This window comes from Coffea arabica, chromosome 8e (assembly GCF_036785885.1).
Source record: "Coffea arabica cultivar ET-39 chromosome 8e, Coffea Arabica ET-39 HiFi, whole genome shotgun sequence".
NCBI classification, from domain to species: Eukaryota; Viridiplantae; Streptophyta; class Magnoliopsida; order Gentianales; family Rubiaceae; genus Coffea; species Coffea arabica.
The window spans coordinates 2,947,565-2,968,894 of record NC_092324.1 but is presented as its reverse complement, the minus strand read 5'-3'; the positions used below and the strand labels follow the sequence as shown (position 1 = coordinate 2,968,894).

Genomic DNA, 21,330 nt, shown 5'->3' with positions numbered 1-21,330 from the left:
TAATGAATAATTAGGTCGAATAATTTGGATGGTAACCAGAATGACTTGATGTCTTCTTACACGTTGAAGCTTCCAAGCTCTACTGGCAGACAGGTCCGCCTCACCTCCGTTGGCAAAGCTATGTTTTCAGAACCGAACCGGATATCTATTCGATCGAGCTCAGGGGTCAGGGGTCAATGGGTTCAACCGGGTTCGATAGGAGTTGAACCGGATGACGTCATAAATAAAAATTATTTAAAAATTAAAATATTATATGTAAAATACTTAATAACATGTTAATATTAATAAAAGTATATTCATATATATTTGATGTTTCAAATATATTTAACAAAAAATTACAAAGAAATTAGAACAATCAAGTAGCAATTTATATTATTTAATAAGAATTAACAAGTTTAGAATTAAAATTATGGATTTAATTGAAAAATAACACCAAACTTTAAGACAACATTTATAAAGTATGAAATATTTGAGGTATATTAATAATTTTTAACAACTTAAGGGTCAAAAGATCATATTTGACCTTTCAAAAAAAGTAAAAAAAAAAAAAAAAAAAAAAAAAAAAGACCGGGTTCATTTTTCCTGTCAAACCAGGCCAAAACCCGGTCAAACCCGATTTTTGACCTGATTTGACCGAGTTTTTGATTTCCCGGTTTTTAGGATTAACTCGGACCAGACAACTGGCCGATTCCCGGTTCGATCGGTCGGACCGTCCGGTCCAGTCCGAGTTTAAAAACAAAGTGGCAAAGTACACCCGAAGCCCCAAAATTTTAGTTGGACCTGAAAAAGAAAAGATTCCGGACTAGGACTAATATCCAAAACCGAACATTGTATCAATTTGTTTTACCTGTGCCCACATCATTAAGTTGAAAAAAAAAAAATTTTTGGGGTAGTTTTTAATAAAATTTTGAAAAGATATGCTTTTAGGGTTTTACCTTTCCAATGTTTATTGTACAGTACAGTTCTTTATGCATGTTTTTTTAACGTAATCCAAGTCCTAATAGTTTATCAGGAATTAGGAACCTTGATTTAATTGATGAAAGTCGGCATTAAGCAGTAGTCTCACCGCCTGACTAATTCTTTCATCAAACGGCCAAGATTAAGTTGTAGACCAAAAGTTGCGATAAAGTATGAATTTTAACTCCTTTTTGTTATTAAAAAATACTACTTCTTCCGTCCCATTCATTTGGCTATACTTTCTATTTTGAGATGTCCCATTCATTTTGTCATATTAGAAAAGTCAAAGCAACTTTTACACAATCTTTCCAATATAACGCTTCTTTTTAATCATACATTCAAATTAAAAGTTGCGATAAAGTATGAATTTTAACTCCTTTTTGTTATTAAAAAATACTACTTCTTCCGTCCCATTCATTTGGCTATACTTTCTATTTTGAGATGTCCCATTCATTTTGTCATATTAGAAAAGTCAAAGCAACTTTTACACTCTCTTTCCAATATAACGCTTCTTTTTAATCATACATTCAAATTTAAAATTTGAATTTGATGGGATAAAATTGGAAAGAGAAGCACAAACATCATAATCAAACCACTATTCTTAAAAACCAACTTCCTTTAGTGGAGTTGGCCACCACATTAATTGTGGGGTGGGAGGTCAAGGGTTCAAACCTTGCCTCCCATCAATGTCCCTCAATATGAGGTTTGTTCTAAATTCATACGGGTGTGTGGTGCACCCGTCTAGTCTGATGGTGGTTCAGTCCCCATCAGGTTCCCCGGCTCAGTTGGGCCATCCCATAGAGTAGGTTTCCAAAAATTGGATTCCCCAAACATAACCAAATGAATGGAAAGGCGGGAGTATATATTTTGAATGCAAAGCAAATGAGAATAGCATAAAAATTGATTATTTAATTCGAATACATAATCGGCTAAAATAATCGAGAACAAATACTATATCAGCGCATGTCGACTGTCGGCATACATATGGTCCGAATACTCGTGCTAACGAAAATTTAAGACCGAGAGTCATGAACGAGCTATTGATCTTCACCTTCAAGTAAAGAACTGGTCTATTAGCTAGTCAGGTTTCCAAGGAGATTGTTACAGTTTTATCTGGGACTCCTCCCATAATTCATCAAATTCTTGAGCCAGTAATCTTCTAGACTCCCCGCAGTAGCTAAGGGATTGAGAGCTTAATCAGCCTCAGGTTCTGTCTCTTCCATCAAATTTGAGAAGCCCGATGACATTTCAGATATGGTCGTAACCGGATTCTTGTATCACCTTTGTTCTATAAACTTCTTAAAGCTTAAAACATGCGTTAGTGGAGCTTATTGTAATGATGGAACTGTTCATTTGTCGTACAATCTTTAGGCATGGAAATATAATAAGCAAAATGACATTATAGTGCGATTGATCTCAAATTCTTTTGGTGGTTATTAATTGGTAATTAAACAAAGAGGGTTTGTTCTAACTTGCAAAAATTAACATAAAACATAAAAATGGGGGATATTCGTAGTTCCTAATTGTCTATCCCTTTCCACCAAAAAACTGTTGTAAAGAATGTTATTATTATTTAGTCTTCTTCATGGATAAACTTATCAGCCAAATCAAACAAAAGTTAATTTGTTGCAGAGTTTGGAAGTAGCTTCATATCATTAAAATAGATGTTAATGGTGAAGCTAATAATGCATACGTAATTAACCACAAATCAACAAGCACCAATGAGCCTGAAGCTATTTCAATTCTGAAATGTCATAGGTGGGAAAAGGAAAACGACTAAACTGAGTTGGACTTCCATCAAAATGATGTAAATGGTGATGTACAAAAAAAAATAGTTTGAGAATAGTAATGAATAGATTTGATGAAATGTGGGATACAGCACGAACACACTAGCAGGTCTTTACTCTCTACAAGAGTGACCAGTGAGAGCATTCTCTTATTGTGTGGTGTACTTGCGTATTGGACCACTTTGTGGGGACTTAAAGGCCTCCTCTTAGCATGTGCTTCGATCACTGTCTGTTCATTGACGCGCATTTCGAACCCACATCCATCACTATAAATACGTATCATTTCCATGCATTTCTAAGTCGTGTGGTCACTCAGAAACATTCCCATGGCTAAGTTCAAAGTTCTCAGTGTAGTTTTCTTCGTGCTATTGGCTGTAGGTGTATGTGTTGCGGGCAGAGCACTCCTTTCACATGAAGAGGATGCCGTTGCTGGCTACGTTCATGGAGGCATCGGTGTTGATATTGGTGGCAATGTAGCTGGAGGACACGGTGGCGGTGGAGGTTATGGTGGAGGTGGCGGCTATGCAGGGTCAAATGGTTATGCAGGCGGTGCAGGAAGTGGAGGGGGTAGTGGTGGTGGATATGGAGCTGCTGGGGGAGAACATGGTGGTGTTGCTGGTGGTGGTGGTGCAGGTGGAGGAAAAGGTGGTGGAGGTGGCTATACTGCAGGAGGGGAGCATGGTGGTGGATATGGAGGTGGAGGAGGTGAAGGTGGAGGTGCAGGGTACGGTGCAGGAGGTGCAAAAGGTGGTGGTGGTGGTGCAGGTGGAGGAAATGGTGGTGGAGGTGGCTATACTGCAGGAGGAGAGCATGGAGGTGGATATGGGGGTGGAGGAGGTGAAGGTGGAGGTGCAGGATACGGTGCAGGAGGTGCAAAAGGTGGTGGTGGTGGAGGAGGGGGTGGTGGAGGTGGTGGTGGCGGTGGTAGTGCCGGAAAAGGTGGTGGATATGGTGGAGGCGAAGGAGGAGGCAGTGGCGGAGGGTATGGCGCTGGCGGAGAACATGGTGGTGCATATGGTGGTGGGGGTGGACATGGGGGTGGCGGAGGAGGTGGTTATAATGGAGGAGCCGGAGGTGGTGGATATGGCAGTGGAGGCGGCGCCGGAGGCGGCGCAGGAGGAGCTCATGGTGGAGCATATGGTGGCGGTGAAGGAGGTGGTGCTGGTGGTGGAGGCGGGTATGCTGCAGGAGGTGAACATGCAGGAGGGTACGGAGGAGGAGCAGGGGGTGGAGAAGGTGGCGGACACGGTGGCTATGCCCCTTGAGAGTTGAGAGTAAACAAACAAACTCTCATGAGTCTAATCTGCTCAAGCATAAAAAAATAATAATAATCTCTTTTACGCACTTGTTAAGTAATTTTAATGCATGCTATGATAATGATTGCCTAAATTGTGTATTTGCATGAAAGCAACTATGATAATGTACGCGACGCCATCAAGAACTGCGTTAATTTGTATTCTTCTTTCAATTAATGACTAAATTAAGATTAATAATTGTGTTCAACTTATTTATGACTAAATGATTAGCATGTGTGTAGATTATCCGCTTACTTATTTCTACGTTGCATGCATGGCCACAATCACGGCTAATATACTTTTGCTAATATTTTGCACGCAAAAACCCTCCTAGTGGCTACATTTTAGTAAATATGTCTTTAGCCAAACTGCTGAATGACTCGAAACCAGATCCAGTTTCAGTTGTCATCAAATAAGCCAAGAAGCACGTACAAGGATCAGCCATTCTCCAGTCAACTGGTTCCGTAGTGGCTAATTGACTCCTATTTAAGTAAGGAAACCAAACTGTGGTGCCTTCTAAAGAGTTATTTAACACAGACCAAAGTTTTTGTATAACAATAATCAATTTGGTAGTACACCTTGTATTTTGAAAGCTAATAGGGCTATATGTTACAAAAATTTCTTATTTCAATATTTTTAATGGTGCATTTGATTGCTAAGATATCATTTGATATTCAATTCAGCACCTAAACTTAATCGATTCATATTTTAACATACTCATATACGTTTGATAATAAAAAATTTTATATCTGAATTAATTAAGTGGTATTGAATTTTCTAAACAAAACTTGCTCCAAAAAATGAGTGATAAATTATTCGCTTATCACTTAATGTGATATACACTCAAATGTATCAGATTTAGTACTTAACAATTCAATAACTTAATAAATTCAGACTTCAGACTTCAGATTTCAAATTTCAAATTTCAAACTTCTATTTTATCAAATACACCCTAAGTATGATTTTTGTATACAAGTAGCAACCTTTATTAATCCATTAAGGATTCCATGATGATATCTCCTTTACCCATATTGTATAAAACTTGTATCTTTCACACCGAATTACTTGCCTGTTTCTTTTTTTTTTTTTGTGGTAAAAAAGTTTAAGTGATTTTATTTTCCCATATCTCTCATGGTTTTTCTTTCAATTTATCTGTTATTATTTTTTTTTTGTCACCATCATAGGTGGCTTACAGAGGTATTGTCTGTTGTTCGTTCTACACCATAAAGTGTATTTGGATTTGAATGTGAATTCAGCATTCGGGCATTGGTAATTCCTATTTGCTAGCCAATTCGGCTATGAATTAGAGACTCATACTCATAATTCAAATAGAATTCCGGCTCTGGGCTTGAGTTTCCTAAAGTTTTTGTATGCAGTCTGAGGTAATAAAAAAAAATTGCTCTCATCAATACAACTTCGTAGGCCAATCTGCAGCAATTTGGGTCACGACTTGTCGTCGAGAGGCCTAGCTTTGGGCATCGAATTCTAGTTCTAGCCCATAATCACGTGGTCAAGAAAAAAATTACAAGACCCCATTATCTATGCTGATTTTTTTTTCCTAACAAAAGAAGCCTTTTTTTTTTTTTTTTTTTTGTGTAAATGGGAGGTCAACTTCTCTCTGTCTCTCCTCATATCATTCAATTCATCCTTCTCCCGTTTCTAATAAAAGAAACCTCTTTAGGAAATTTTGAGATCACATATTGGGATTAAATTTTTTACACTGATAATATAAAAACTAGTACTTGACGCACACCTGATGTGTGTGCAACTAATACAAAAAATATTAAAATTTTATCTTATTTTTGTCAGAAAGTATTAGATTAAAAGAGTTCAACTGTTTTAGTATTTTTAGGAAAATGATAATTTTTCTTAGAGGAAGTGATAGTTAATTCAACACGTGCAGTTAGTGATTGTAGGGAGGTGTGCAGTAAAAATGGTGTAATTTTTTTTTTTCTAGAAATAAGGGTAAATTAAGCAATACAGTAAATGATACAATTTATTTACACCAAAAGCCTCCCTTTAGCTTTATATATAGTAAGATTATGTGTTAAGAGGGCATTTTTAAAGAGGATAACAATTATATGTTGTGAGTCTCGACTTGCAACGTGAATTTTTTTCTATTTGGAAGTACACAAAGTATAATCGCACATTGTATAACGATTTACTATGGTGTGATCTCACCAGACCACCTTTATGCTTTTCCGTTCATCACTACTGACAAATTTTGATATGGATTTCGTCCAAGGGGCAATAGGGTGGTTTAAATTTGACAAAATTGGCAAAATTTAAGAGTTATCTACAAAAACAAGTTTGCCTTTAGTAGTTTGCCATTTACCTAAAGTCAAGTCCACTAACTCCACTTCATTGGAGGACAGGATACAGGACTGCGGTATAGAATTTTCTGAGAGACTGTTAGGAATCATTCAACTTTGTAGCATTTTTATATATGCAATGATCCAATTCGCCTGGTTCTGGGACTAATATGAGAAAGTGAAATCCGTGTTCTCCTTCATAAATTAGCAAATTAACTAATACAACTAATAGCCAATTAGCTGTCCCCAATAACCGACACATGAAGCAAGTAATTTTTCAGATGTTAATATCAGCTGACAGATTCTGTATAGACTTGAAGAAAAGAGGAGAAGACTTGATGATTTAGTTAACACACACTTTCTAGAAGAAGACAGGTAAGGAAGATATTGGCGTAACTTCTTTAATCAGAAATTGGAGCTCATGTTCGCGATTAGAAACTCAAAGTAGTAGCAAAATTGATTTTTTTTTTTTTTAGTTCTTGTTAAATTAGAATTACATATTTAGTGGTTTATAGGACTATAGAATAGTATTTAGTTATTTAATAAATCACTTTATATGAGAATGTTGAATCTCAAAGCATATAATACAAATTTTTGGCCAAGGAAAATTTTAAAAAAAAAATAAAAATTTTCAAAGGGTCTTTGCCAAACTTTTAACATGATAAGTACATAATCTGTTACGTTCACATTTTTTAAAATTCGTTTTGTAGTTCAAAGATTCAGAAGGTAAAAGTTCATACTTCGATTCTGATAAAAAAAAAAAATTGAAAATGCAATGTGTTCTAAAAGATTAAATCCTAACTTAATAGCATGTATACACTTAAACAAACAGTGGTCCACAAATCAATCGAAATAGTATATTTTTAACTTAGTGGCAGGCAAAGCTGCTCGGTTGTTACCCATAGTTATACAGGTTTCTTGTAATTTTAGGTTGTGGTATTAACAAAGACGACTACCTATGATCCGGAGGAAATTAAGAAGAATACTACCTAAGCGCAAACTTTCTGTAAATATTTTATGCATCACTTAATAAATAATAATTTTCGAGATTTGCCTGCATGAAGTAAGTCAAAAGCATGATGCAAAGGAGAACTGTCCGTGTAACAAAATAAAGAAACGAAAAGCCAACAAATCACATCCAAGTTCCTTCTTGTTACTTTCAGCTTGGAAAATTTTTCCTCATTTCGACTAAAATATCGATGTTTTAGTCTAACAAGTCAAGTCACTTGGGCCCTTTTACTAGTTTCTTGATTGGATATCGCATGTAGAAATGTCAACAAGTTTCCCATATGCAATATCATTCTATTTATGCTTGAAATTGGATCCTATCGATTTGCTTGAATTGACTTTTTGGAGCTTGGTATGCATTTTCATTTCCATTAGGCAATTATCATATACAATAGGATGTCAACGTTAAGTACTAATTGTAAGAGTTTTAGAGACAATTAATAATAAAAAATTGGTGACAATCTTTTACTTTTGCTTTTAAACTGTTGAAAGATATAACCATACGCGTACTTAATTCTTAAAAAAGTATATATATATATATATATATATACTCATACACCTATGCAAAAAGGTGTTTTGGCTATTGAAACTAATGACTTTAAGTTGTTGATAATTGTCGGCAGCAAATTACAATCTTGTCATAAACCAGACGTGGATAATTGTCGGCAGCAAATTACAATCTTGTCATAGAACTTTCAAAGAAGAGATTATGGTTGTTGAAGCACTTGACTTTAGGTTGTTGATGTATTACTACAATCTAAACCAGAATAATCAATAAGCTTCGTGTCCATTTATATTTTGATATATAAGTAATTGATTGACAAATCAAGTAATCATCAAATAGATTTCTAAGGTAACCCTCAGCTATCTTAGTTTTAGACGAAGCGATGTTTTTGCATTGTAACTAATATAAAGTATCAAGGGGCATAACTTAAAAAAAAATCTTAGGGCTATTTTCCAAATTTACAATTATCACTAAGTTTCCTGAGAAAATTCTTAAATTGTGATGAAAAAAAAAAGTTATTCTACAAAAGAGGTAATTTTTGAAGTTGGTTCCAGACTTGTGATCTTCGCATTTGTGAAATGCGAGTTCAGATACCTCGCATTTCACAAAAGCGAGGTAATTGTTTCCAGAAAAAAAGAAAAAGAAGATTGCATTCGGCAAATGCGAGCTTATTAAGCTCGCATTCTGCAAATGTAAGCTCGCATTAGGAGAATGCGAGATTATGTACCTCGCATTTCTTAAATGCGAGGTACTCGATCTGGAAACAATCAGAATTCCCAATTTCGCATTTTTCTTCAGTCTCACTCTCCCTTCACTCTCTCCGTGCAGCCAAAACTCCTTACTCTCAAAATTATCTTGGTCTGAGCTTTCTCATCGGAAATCAGAGTCACAGCTTTGTCGTCGGAATCTCTCGGCCTTCTCCTCGGAAGCTCTTCAATTTTGTAGAGTTGCGGAGTTTCTCCTCATGCGAAATCAGAAAGGCGGCATTTCTTCTCGTCCGAAGCTCTCATCGGAAGCATCGGAAGCTCTCGGCCATTGCAGAGCTTCCCCTTTGGGAACCCATCTCTGGTAGCTAGCTCCATTTAAGTCCGGCATCCGGCTTTCTCCATTTGCCATTCCTTTCACCAGAAACAGCACAAGAGGTAATTATTAAATTTTTTTCTGAGTTGTAATTTTTTTCTGGGAATTTTTGTTTTCCGAATTGAAGTGGCTTTTATGATTTGGCAATTTATTGGACATTGTTGTTGTTTCGGTTGGTCTCTTATTTGGACATTGTACATTGCTTGTTATCAGAGCTAAGTTTCTTCTTGTGGTTGATTACAAGAATGGTCTGTCCTAAGAATGTCTAATGATAAATGTAGACAATAAAAGATAAAGCTTTTGCATTGATAATGCTGATCCTTTAGGATCACTAAGAGCAAAAGAAATTGTTTTTCCCTTTCCAATACGCTTAGCAATCTGCTGAACCACATCAGGTTGCTGTTCTAGTCAGTTACTTGATTGTCCTCTGGTCATCTCAACTATGTGGCTTTGTACAAGAAAAAAAACTGGTGCAAAGTCTCTGGCATAATTAGAGATAATTAATCGGACGTAAAATTCATATTTGATGTCAAATTTGGATGCAAATATCATGTGGGTTGTGCTGCTTTTTCCATTTTTTCTGGTGAGTCTGAGGAAATATCTTCTTGGAGGGGAAACCCTTGGGTAAGTCATGTAGTTTACAAGTAGATTTAATTGTAGTCATATTAATGTTCTAATTTTTTGAACTTTGCTTGGATTCGTTTTATGGTGAATTCATGAATGTAAAGTGAGACCCTCTACTGTAGTATATTTTTTAATTGCATGTTTCAAGGAGGACAGGGGAGTATAAGAAATTATTGTTGTTTCACATTCTACTATATACATTATATTATTATTGTAGGTTTGTCAAAATATCACAGTTGCTTGTCTTCTACAAGAAATTATTGTATATCACATTATTCTACCGTATTTGTAGTGGTCTAAATTATCTCATATTTCTCAATTGTTTGAAAATCGATGTGCCTATGTTGGTTGGCAGGGAGTTTTAGCCCAGTTACAGGGGAGATTCTGTCAAAATTTTTTTAAAATATTTTTGGGTGTTTTTGGTTAGTGATTGCCTTAAGAATATAATAAGACAAATTGGCTACAATATGGACTCGAAAGGGGGGGTGCTTGGAAACGTTAAATAAAACAAGATAAGCATGTATTTAATAAACTTATATTCAATTTAATTAGGAATTCTTGAATAACATTTTGGCATGATGCGTAATAATGTATAGGGGGTTAGAGGGAATATTAACTAAAAATATTAACTAAAAATATGTATACAAGACAAGCATGTATCACATTTGCTTGTACTACTAAAATATTAACTAAAATATTTGTACCATAGTCTTGTGCTACTAATTCTAATTTATTTTTCCAGTTGCAGAGAATGGACACTCGCTTGGCACGTATAAATGATCATTTAGGCATTACTCCACCTCAGGGTGGAGCTGCAGATGAAGATGATGATTGAAGCTGCACCATTAGGATCACTATATTATTTGTACATGGATTTGCTTGCATTTTGTTTTTAATCTATGGAATGTTGGATGTTTAACTTGATTTTACTTTTTCTGTTTTTTAATTTACTAAAGACTTGTGCTTTTGCAGTGGTTTGTGATTATTGGCTGACAAGTTGTTGGAAATATTGCTTGGATTAAATGTTGTCTGTTTTGGGTTTGCTGGCAGGGAGTTTAGTCCACTTTTAAGGGGAGATTCTGTCAAAAATTTTCCAAAAAAAATTTATATATATATTTAATCATAATAAATTACAATAAACAAATAAAATGTTTTTCAAATATCCTAGTGAAATAAATATATGTGGTTTGGGAATATTTTTTCTCATTTAACTTGAAAATGATTATTATGTGATTATAATTTTTGCATTTATAGGAAAGTATATCTTTTAATCTATAAGATAAATAATCACATAATAATCATTTGATAAATAATCATTTCGCAAATGCGAGGACCTCAATCTGAGCACAAAGCCAAAGCTTGTTTCCAACCGCATAAAGAACTATACATGTATAGTTATTTCTTTACAAAATTATTTAATAATAAAATTAGGTGTTTTCAACTGTATGATTATCAAATCTTTTAATCTATAAGAAATATAACTTTTTGGTTATTTATATAAAAATAATTACTAGTACATAAAATTTTGTACTGAGACCTCACATTTGTTAACTTCTAACTCGTGTGAGTTTTAAAATAAAAAGGATTTATTCCTCTATGATAAATTTCAATGCAAAAACAAAAATGATTGTGTGCTCCTAATAAAAAAAAATTTGAATATAATTTTTTAGGAATTCGCTTTTATCGGATGTGAGATACAACAAAGCCGAAAGCATACTAGTTCGGTTAAGATTTATTGCCCCAAATTATTATCAAGTATTGATGGCAATATTATGGGATCTTTTTTTTTTCCAATTTTGATGAATTTACAGCCTTAGGTAGTAAAATTTGTAGAGATTTTCATTGCAAATTGTAAATCTTTTATAATTTGCAGTGAAATCATAAAGCAAGGGAAGGCCTGCATTGGAACTGAAGCAAAAAGAAAAATCATGGCAAAATCTAGATTCATGTTCTTGAAAATAATTTGAAGATGGTAAATAGTGAATTTTGGCTCCAGTTTCATCACTGGCATGATGAAACACGCACGGCTTCTAACTTATGTCAATTGTTTGAGCAGCCTTTTTATGTAAAATTGCAGCTTGCTCACGCTCACTGGACCAGGGGCTTCTTTCGTCACAATGCTCGCTAAATGCGAGCTGAGTTGCCTGGGCGAGAACCTCGCATTTACCTGGGCGAGAACCTCGCATTTGTTAAATGCGAGGTATATGACCTCGCATTTGTTAAATGCGAGGTCTGTTTTTCTTTTTCTTTTTTTTTTTATTTGGATGCTAGGAAAATTCAGGGAGACCTCGCATTCAGCAAATGCGAGCTCCTTGAGCTCGCATTTGCTGAATGCGAAGACCCCTGGACGGAATCCCCGACAAAAAATGCCCCCTTTGTAGAATTTTTTTAAAAATCATCATAATTTTAGAAATTTCTCTAAGTTTCCTAGGATGAAAGTATTTAACCCCTGAAAAGAAAATTGTCCTCTAATAATATTTGGATATCTGAATCTGCTACAGACCACTGCATGATGAAGCTCCATTAGAGTGAAGTTGCAGGGATTCATGGCCTTGTTTGGCAGACAAGTTTTTTGTCAAGTTTGTCTGCTACAAGTTTTTTAAAAACTTTAATTACAATAAACACAAAAAAATTTTCAAAAATTTTAAATTATAAACTTCAAAATATTTAAAAAAAAACACAATTCAAAAATTTTTTTAAAAACTTCTACAGTAAACTACAGTAAAATTTTAGACAAACACCCGAAAAACTCACTTGGCAACCAGGGGCATTGTCCTGAATGTAATATTATTTGGTGCTATCCACAATTCTCCAACACCAACAGTTAAGGACCACAGACATAGAACAAATATTAGGAGATACAAAAATCTCATGACAAGATTTTTGGCTAAGACTTGATTACCATTTCTTCCAACAAGAGATTTAACTGTCTGTCCGTCACCAGGGTCCAGGACATTCTTTCAAGTGGGAAATAAATCAAGTTTGTTTATTCACCGACGCATCATGTACATTATGATATCATACGCTTCAAAGATTAATTAGAAATGCTATACCTATCACCTACGTTTGTCAATGTTGTCATTGGTGAGTGGAATGGAAAAAATATGGACTTCGTCAAGAGTTTAGACTAACTCGTACAGGATAGCAAACGTTAGGACTGGAATTTTCTTTTGTTTCAGAAATCCATCAAAAACCTGTGTACCAATCTTAATCTTCTAAGCTCTATGGGAGACAGCACAAATTGAGAGTGATGGTAAACTTAGATGTGTATTTGTGCAAATTGTAAAATCACTTCGTGGGGACGTGGCGTAAATTAAATTTTGTTTATGCATGTGATTTCAACCACTCCCTTTTCCGACACTTTTAAACTTAACTCCTACTTCATTTGAGTATCATCCCTATAAATAGCTGCCGTTTCTTGGATTCAGTACACTCACAAGTCAGAAACATTCTAAACATCATGGCTACTCACAAAGTTCTCAGTTTTGTCTTCTTTGTTTTATTGGGCATAACAATATGTTGTGAATGCAGGTCACTCCTCACTTTTGGAGGAGGAGGCTACAACGAAGGTTCGGGTGGTGTTCCAGGAGGGGGTGGCTTTGGCCATGGTATTGGTGGTGGTTATGGAGCTGGTTATGGCCACGGTGGTGGTGAAGGGGCCGGGGGTGGTTACGGTGGAGGAGGCTATGGAAACGGTGGAGGTGCAGGAGCCGGAGGTGGTTATGGTGGAGGAGGCTATGGAAAAGGTGGCGGTGCAGGAGCTGGGGGTGGTTATGGTGGGGGAGGTGAGGGCGGAGGAGGCTATGGAAAGGGAGGTGGTGCTGGAGGTGGAGGTGGTTATGGAAAGGGTGGCGGTGCAGGAGCAGGGGGTGGTTATGGTGGAGGAGGTGAAGGTGGAGGAGGCTATGGAAAGGGTGGTGGTGCTGGAGGTGGAGGTGGTTATGGAAAGGGTGGCGGTGCAGGAGCAGGGGGTGGTTATGGTGGAGGAGGCTATGGAAAGGGTGGTGGTGCTGGAGCTGGAGGTGGTGAAGGTGGAGGAGGCTATGGAAAGGGTGGCGGTGCTGGAGCCGGAGGTGGTGAAGGTGGAGGCTATGGGAAGGGTGGCGGTGCTGGAGCCGGAGGTGGTTATGGTGGAGGAGGTGAGGGTGGTGGAGGCTATGGGAAGGGGGGTGGTGTAGGTGGTGGAGGTGGATATGGTGGTGGAGCCGGTGGGGGTGCTGGTGGAGGTTATGGTGGAGGTGAAGGAGGTGGTAAGGGAGGCGGTTATGGAGCTGGTGGTGGATATGGAGCTGGAGGTGGACATGGAGGAGGTGCTGGAGGAGGTTATGGAGGAGGAGGACCTAGTGGAGGTGGATATGGCAGTGGTGGAGGAGCAGGTGGTGGATACGGAGGTGGTTATGGAGGTGGAGCTGGTGGTGGCTATGGAGGTGGTGCTGGTGGCGGTTCAGGCTATGGTGGTGGACATGCACGCTGAGAACCAATGCGTGCATTTTATATCTACGCTTTGTTAGGGTGCTTCCCAACAATAAGTATTATCAAAGCATCTGTTTTCATTTGCCAGTTTAATTCAGAATTTCATGGATTTCAGCTCCGAAGAGTTTTAAGTGTTTTGGTTATTCAGCTGTTCCCTTGGCTGCTGAATGTAACCGCACTTCATTTTAAATATGTATCCCTTGTTTATGTTTCCAAAAAATAACAATAATAAAAATAAGTACCCCTTGTTTAATCTAGTACATCTTCTCTCTTATGTTTGCTGATTAATTACCCCTTGTATAACTCAAAAAGTTCGATATATATATATATATATATATATAGACATTTCACTTTCATGAAGCATGGCAAATAAACATATATGTAATACAACATGGTGAATGTGTGTTAAAGATTGTCGATACAGTGACAAATGACAAGGAGATTATGTGAACAATGAGGTGTTGCACATAAACATATGACCTAAAGGATTGTGTATCCATCTCTACACCAAACCTTTCTTCTTCCTCCTCATTAACATCATATCTTTTCAATTTTACGTGTTGAATCGGTGAAATAATAACTGTAACATTTTTTTATATCTTTTAACGTACAAGTCGAAGGAGAAAGTATAGGCTATTAATAATTCAGAAAGCAATCATCACAGCCGTGAGAAATTTAGACCCCATAAGTTGTAGTACCTAATGCAACATAAATTTGCGACGGTCGGCAAAATCTCTGTGAAATTGAATGTCTCTGAACTCGATTTGACTTTTTTTTCGAAAAAAAAAAAAAAGAGATCAATAGTAATTTCTTTGCTAACTCTTTTGATAACTGAAAACCATGATCAATCAATTATAAGTGAAGCGTTTCACTATTCAGGTTGCACGTGTGAGTAAAATTATTTAGTAATATTCCTTCTACTTATAGAAGAAGATTAGTGTGAAGGAGTTAGTTAACATGCTCTTTGTAGAAGAAGTCAAGTAAGGAAGATATTGGCTGTAACTTCGTCACTAAAAATTGGCCTTGCGAATTTGAAAATCATCATGTTCGCAATTAGAAACTCAAACAGTAACAAAATTGACATACTTAAGATTTGCCTTTTATATTTAGTTATTTGTTAGATTACAGTATTTGAGAATGTAGAATCTCAAAGTAAACAATACAAATTTTGGGCTAAGGTTCTATATCCAAACTTTTACCCAAACTAGATGCCTTACTAATTAATACAACCTTTTGCTGTAAAAGCGTACTAATACAACCTTGTGTCTCAAGGATTAAATTTCTGATACTTTGCGACGAACCAACGAGTTTGATTTGTTACCATATCTGACCAATTATTCGGAGTTGTTATCAGCAAAGGGTGAATCCAAAAATTGTAACTTGGAGGGGAAAAAAGAGACTTGGATACATGTGTATCTGGGTGAAAATATAACTACATTTGTAAAATCTTAGGGGGGCAGAGTGCAATTTTTAAGAATCTATTCATTAAATTTGTTGATCTTTTGACCGTAGATTATATAAACTAGTGTGCAAGACACCTTCGATGTGTGTGAAATTACTTTAAAAATATATAAATTTTGAATATATATATATATTTTAAAAAAAATTATAGAATTTTGTTGAATATATTTGTTATAACCATTTCCATGAGAACTGATTTTACAAGTTGGCTAAAAAATATTAACCATAATAAACTATGTAACCATAACAAATAATAGTTACCTTTAATCATGATTAGTAGTTCTAAGAAAATTCAAGATTTATCAAATAAGTTGAGAAAAAAAAGTACATTTAAAGCAAATATGTAATTACATGTTTATGTTATTAAAATTACTTTTTACACTGTTGGAATTTTTGAGCGGAGAGATGAGCTGAGGCGTTACTAATGGATACTTTATTAAGGGTAATTTAGCTAGAACATAAAGCAATCAAATGTGTTTAAATCAAACCCTCTTTCCCCTGTACAACAATTAGTGGGTATGCAAATTAGAAAAATGGGTGAACTTTTCTATAATTAAAAAGTCGAAGTTATAAGTACAAAGAAATTTTTTTTTTTTTTTTAAAAAGACTAAGTTATTTGAAGTAGAAGGTCTGCCCTTGAAGAGTTAGATAAGTAAATTACTCCTATATTAGTAGAAATTGCAAGCCTAAGCTTGGCCTTTTATGGAATAAGAGATGGTTGCATATCACTCCATTATATAAGGATAAAATTTGGGTAACAAATTAATAATGGCAGAATTATTTAATGCCAAACCCTGCACTCGTGCAGAAAAGATTAGTGAAAAAAGCACACCTTATAGGTGTGCAAATTTAAAAAAGAAGAAAAGGTAGAACTATTATGTAATGAAAAAATGTAGTAGTTATTAGTTCAAAAAAATTAAAAGAAAAAGAAGAGTACAGGAAAATTAAAATGAAAGTAGCTGGACGTTTGGTAGGTAAGTAGAGTGATGGGATGACTGTATAGTTTTTTCTATCATGCAAGAGTAAAATTGAGATAATTAATAATGACAGACTTTTTTTAACACCAATTCCAGGACTCGTGGATTATATACAAGAAGACAACAAATAATGGCAGAATATTTTAACGTCAAATTCAGGACTGGTCCATTTATATATAAGAAGATATATATTAGATGATGCCCACATGGTGTCTACTCTTTTGGTTTTTGACATAATCTTCACCATCAAAATTATGACAATTACTTCCATATATAGTTCGATTAAGACGATAATCTACTATAATCTATGACTAAATGAAATGGAACCCTTTTTTTTTAACAAAGGAACTCACAACCGCTACTCGAAAGTGTGCATTGGATAAATAAATGAAATGGAACTTATCCATGACTAACATACTCATCAGGTTCACAATCTACCTTGAACAGTTAATATTCCTCTACCAGGTTAAAGATTGAGAAAGTAAGAGTTTTCATAATTCAATTGCGATTAGTAAGAAATTGAGAATGCAAAGCGTTCTAGAAAGTTAAATCCTAACTTAATAATACCAAATAAAAACTTAAAATATAAGCTCTGGTCCACAGGTAAATCGAAGCTTATTTTTAATTTAGTATGGCAGGCAAAGTTGCTCGGCTGTTATCCATAGTCACACAGGTTTCTTGTAATTTTAGGTCGTGGTATTGATGAAAACTGTTTATGATCTGTGAGGAAATTAAGAAGGGTACTAAGAGCAAACTTTCTGTCAATATTTATGTATCAATCAATAAAAAAAAAATGGTTTTCAAGATTTGATTGCTTCAAGTCAAATGCTTGATACAATAGAGAACTACACTTTGAATTTGTGAACTTCAGAATAGCTTTACGTCTCTTTTTTAACTTAACTATGACTTTATTAACAATATAAGTCAATTATATAGTTAGCTGATATATAAGTTATCATTTTTAATAAATATTGCACATTTCTAGCATTCTATTAATTTTTAAATTAATAAAGTTGAAGTTCATGGGCTTACACTCGAGGCTTTCACCTTGTCCAAAAACAGCATAAAACGCCCTATCCATGCCACTGCCTTTTACACATTGTTACAAATTATAATTATTGCTAACTTCGACAACACCCTAAAACCATTTTTCTACGAGATCACAATTATCTGAAAATAGAATTTTCTGCCGACGCCTGCACATTCTTTCAAATGAAAAAAAAAGTTTGTTTATTCACCGACTGATTATCATGAATAAGATATCATACACTTGAAAGATTGTTATTGCTATGTTAAATTTTGTCAACTTCGTCCTTGCTGATTCAACTTGAATGAAGTGGAAGAATTTGACTTGATGAAATTCTAACTCTAACTTGTACAGTATAAGAAACGTTCGGTCTAGATGTTACATTTTGCTCTATTTCAGAAATAAAATGAAAATCTTTGTGCCAATCTTAATCTTCGAATTTCTATGGGAGACAGCAAATTCACACCACACATAAGCATGCAAATAGCTAATGTAAGAGTTGAGAGTGATGGTAAACATAAGTGTTTGTGCAAATTGCAAAATCACATTGTAGGGACGTCCGTCCAACTCTCTCTTCATGCATGTGATTTCAACCACTCCCTTTTCTCGTACGCGCTTCTAAACTTAAACCCTCTTTCGATTGAGTGTCACCCCGGGCCTATAAAGAGCTGCCATTTCTTGTGTTCAGGACACTCACAATTCAGAAATATTCTGATCATCATGGCTACTCACAAAGTTCTGAGTTTTGTCTTCTTTGTTTTGCTGGGCATAGCAAATATGTTGTGAATGCCGATTGACGTGCGCGGAGTATACATATACAATTAAGCTCATCCTAATCAAGTTTTACATTTATAAACTCCTAAATACCCCACACGCGATTTATCGCAAGTATACGAATCGTGAGCGAGTATAGGGTATTAAGGGTCGATCCCACAAGGAAGATTGCAATTACCGGTACTACTAAAGCTTCTCTATTATTTAGACTATCAATGAATTATAACAAATTAAACCTACTGAAATTATACAAAATAACAAATGAAAGCTCCTTGGGTTGTGGTATCCCTAACTACTCATGCAAGTGCTATATTTGGATCATTGAATACTACATCTAGGCTAATTATGGTGTAATTTCCTTATGCATTTGAATCCTACTTTCGTAGTGAATCAATTATACTCATAACTAATCCATACCTATTTTCATGGTTATGAAATTAGCTACAAGTTCATTTCTTCAATGAAATTACATGAAATGAATCACTAAAAACCACATAAGTGCACCTCTACTTTCGTGAGTGTACTCCCTATGTTTAGCACTTCTTGAACTAGTGTTAAATCTCAATTTCCATTGCAGAAACAACACCTTAGATAATCACAATCAATGGTACCAGATTAATCATGATTTAAAGAGCCAAAGTGCTAAATAACTTGCTCAAATCATAGCAATCAAATAACCAAATAATAAACACTAACAATTATAGAAAGTTCAACCAAACCCAAGGTATAAACTTTAGAAACACATAATGAACACAAAATCCAGAACTTGTATATTAACTAAACTTGGAATCAAATACAAAAGATAAAGAAATTGGAAGGAATACAACCCTTGTCACATGAGCTTTCTTCCTTGCCTTCTTCATCCTCCATCTTCATCCTAATCTAGATAATAAACAAGAATGGAAAAGCTACACTACTCTATACTAAGCTAAACTAACACTAGGGAGATGAAAGAGCTACATTTCTGCAGCTTCAAGCTCTCCCGTAGCTCACTCTCTATTTTTCTTCTATGAACTCCAATCTCCTTTTTTGCAATGAATTTGGCTATTTAATGATGAAAGGTGGTCATGAAATGAGGATTACATCTCCCTTTTACAGTTGGGAATGTTTCTCACATGTCTAGCATCCAATGTGAGTTGGTGGAGGTGAAATTGAGTTTTACGCGTACAGAGCAGCCTTTTCTGACCAGTGATCCGAGCTGCTACAGTACCTCGGATCCACTAACCCAGAAACAACCGAGGGTTCGGATGAATAGTGGATCCGAGTGTGGATCACTTGCTCTGTTTTTGGCCCAACTTCAACCAATCTTTTCTTGATGTTAGAGGCTGAACCAGCTCATGTTTAAAACACGAAAGTTGTAGCCTTTTGAGTTATCTTTCTAATGCATCAAGAATCACCTCATTTGGATCTGTGTAGGCTGAGATATGACTGAAATACCCTTGCCTGCTCATTGCCCTGTTCCAGCTTCGACCAGTAGAAATTTGCTATTGTAATTCGGCATTTTGACCTGGAAAACCTTCAAACTGGATTTAGATGTCTTCACCAAAGTTGTAGATCTATCTCTTATCTTCAAATGGGTTCAAGAATCATCCCAATCCGATCATTGTAACTCAAGTTATAGCCGAAATACGAAAATGTGTCAAAACTGTCAAAATACACAAAATCCAAGTAAAAAGTGATAAAAACCTCATTTAATCACTTAAAAACATTTATTCACCAATTATAGCCAAAATGATTCATATTCTTCCAATAATATAACCAAAGTGACTAAAAATAATATAAAATGTCATACAATTATTACGTAAATTAGTCACTTATCAAACTCCCCCACACTTAAATCATTGCTTGTCCTCAAGCAATTCACACATAATCAAATGCAATGATTCAAGAGGTGAAACAATATATGCACTTTGTCCAATTTAATTCCTCAAGACTTGGAAAATAATTATTATATAATTATTCAATTTACACTAAATACTCATAATATCAAGTAAAGGAAAGATAATTATACCCTAAATTCAACAAGTTAAACTTAATCTCTTACCCTAACCTAATTTCACAAATAAGCAACCCACATAGTCGATTTATAGCCTTCCTCCTCCTATAATCATCATTTTCTCAAAATTTTACATCTAAGAGGGATTTATTCATACTAATTTTACTTAATTAGTGAGAATGCCTTTTTACGCGAAAATCGACACTTTTAGGTGAAGATTCCCGGTTACTCAACATTTCACTTATTCAAGTTGCAATGCATACTCTTAATTCAAGTACCTTTTTACGCGAAAATCGACATTTGTAGATGCCAACCCCCGGTTACTCGGTACAAAAATCATTGGAGTAGAATAATTTTTTCTTTCTTTTCTTCTTTTTTTTTTTTTTTTTTTTTTTTTGCTAAAGGACAATAAATAGATATTCCCTCTTAGAAAATATATAAAACTAATCAAAGGAGGAGTATAACCTTTTATCAACTATGTCAATCACTTACTTGCAAAATTAAGTAAAGAGAAGAAATCTCATTAAACATGTAAAATTATAGGTATAATTTTCCTCACTTTACCAAATATACTTTCTAAAATGTAAAAATTCTAATTGCATAATAACTATTTCCAAGTTAAATGAGGACTAAACCTTCCAAAATACACATAAAGTTTCAACAATTGGAAGAATAAAAACATTTAAAGTTGGAACAAATTAGCCCTTTTTGAATGAAAATGCAAAAATTTGAAGAACTTTTGGGCCATAGTGACATATTGGACAAGATGTTAGACAAATTTTGACGGAGTTTCCCCATATAAATGGAAGAAAACTCCCTGCCAACAAACCCAATTTCAGGCAAATTATCCACATGGCAAATAATTCAAACACAATTCCAATATTTCTAAGCATTTAAATCCACAAAATATCATCACATAGCATTAGAATGCAAGTTCACATATTTCCTCCCCCACACTTAAACTTCACATTGTCCTCAATGTGAGAAAAGGAAAATAAAGAAAGAGTAAAAGAAAATACTCCCCTTATGACTTGCGCAATCCGAATCCATGTCC

At 35.2% G+C, this 21,330-nt stretch overlaps 2 protein-coding genes across 2 annotated transcripts; both read left to right on the top strand.

Annotated features, from left to right (window-relative positions):
* Positions 1 to 3,020: 3,020 nt before the first annotated feature.
* Positions 3,021 to 4,247, top strand: LOC113703992 (uncharacterized). Its single transcript, XM_027225562.2, has one exon. The coding sequence runs from the start codon at positions 3,071 to 3,073 to the stop codon at positions 4,007 to 4,009; it is 939 nt and encodes a 312-aa protein (XP_027081363.1). The 5' UTR covers positions 3,021 to 3,070; the 3' UTR covers positions 4,010 to 4,247.
* An 8,724-nt stretch (positions 4,248 to 12,971) lies between these two features.
* Positions 12,972 to 14,301, top strand: LOC113704315 (uncharacterized). The gene has a single exon (XM_027226132.2). The coding sequence runs from the start codon at positions 13,029 to 13,031 to the stop codon at positions 14,040 to 14,042; it is 1,014 nt and encodes a 337-aa protein (XP_027081933.1). The 5' UTR covers positions 12,972 to 13,028; the 3' UTR covers positions 14,043 to 14,301.
* The last annotated feature ends 7,029 nt before the right edge of the window (positions 14,302 to 21,330 follow it).

Coding starts and splice junctions, on each gene's coding strand:
- LOC113703992 (XM_027225562.2), top strand. CDS start 3,071: ATGGCTAAGTTCAAAGTTCTCAGTGTAGTTTTCTTCGTGCTATTGGCT.
- LOC113704315 (XM_027226132.2), top strand. CDS start 13,029: ATGGCTACTCACAAAGTTCTCAGTTTTGTCTTCTTTGTTTTATTGGGC.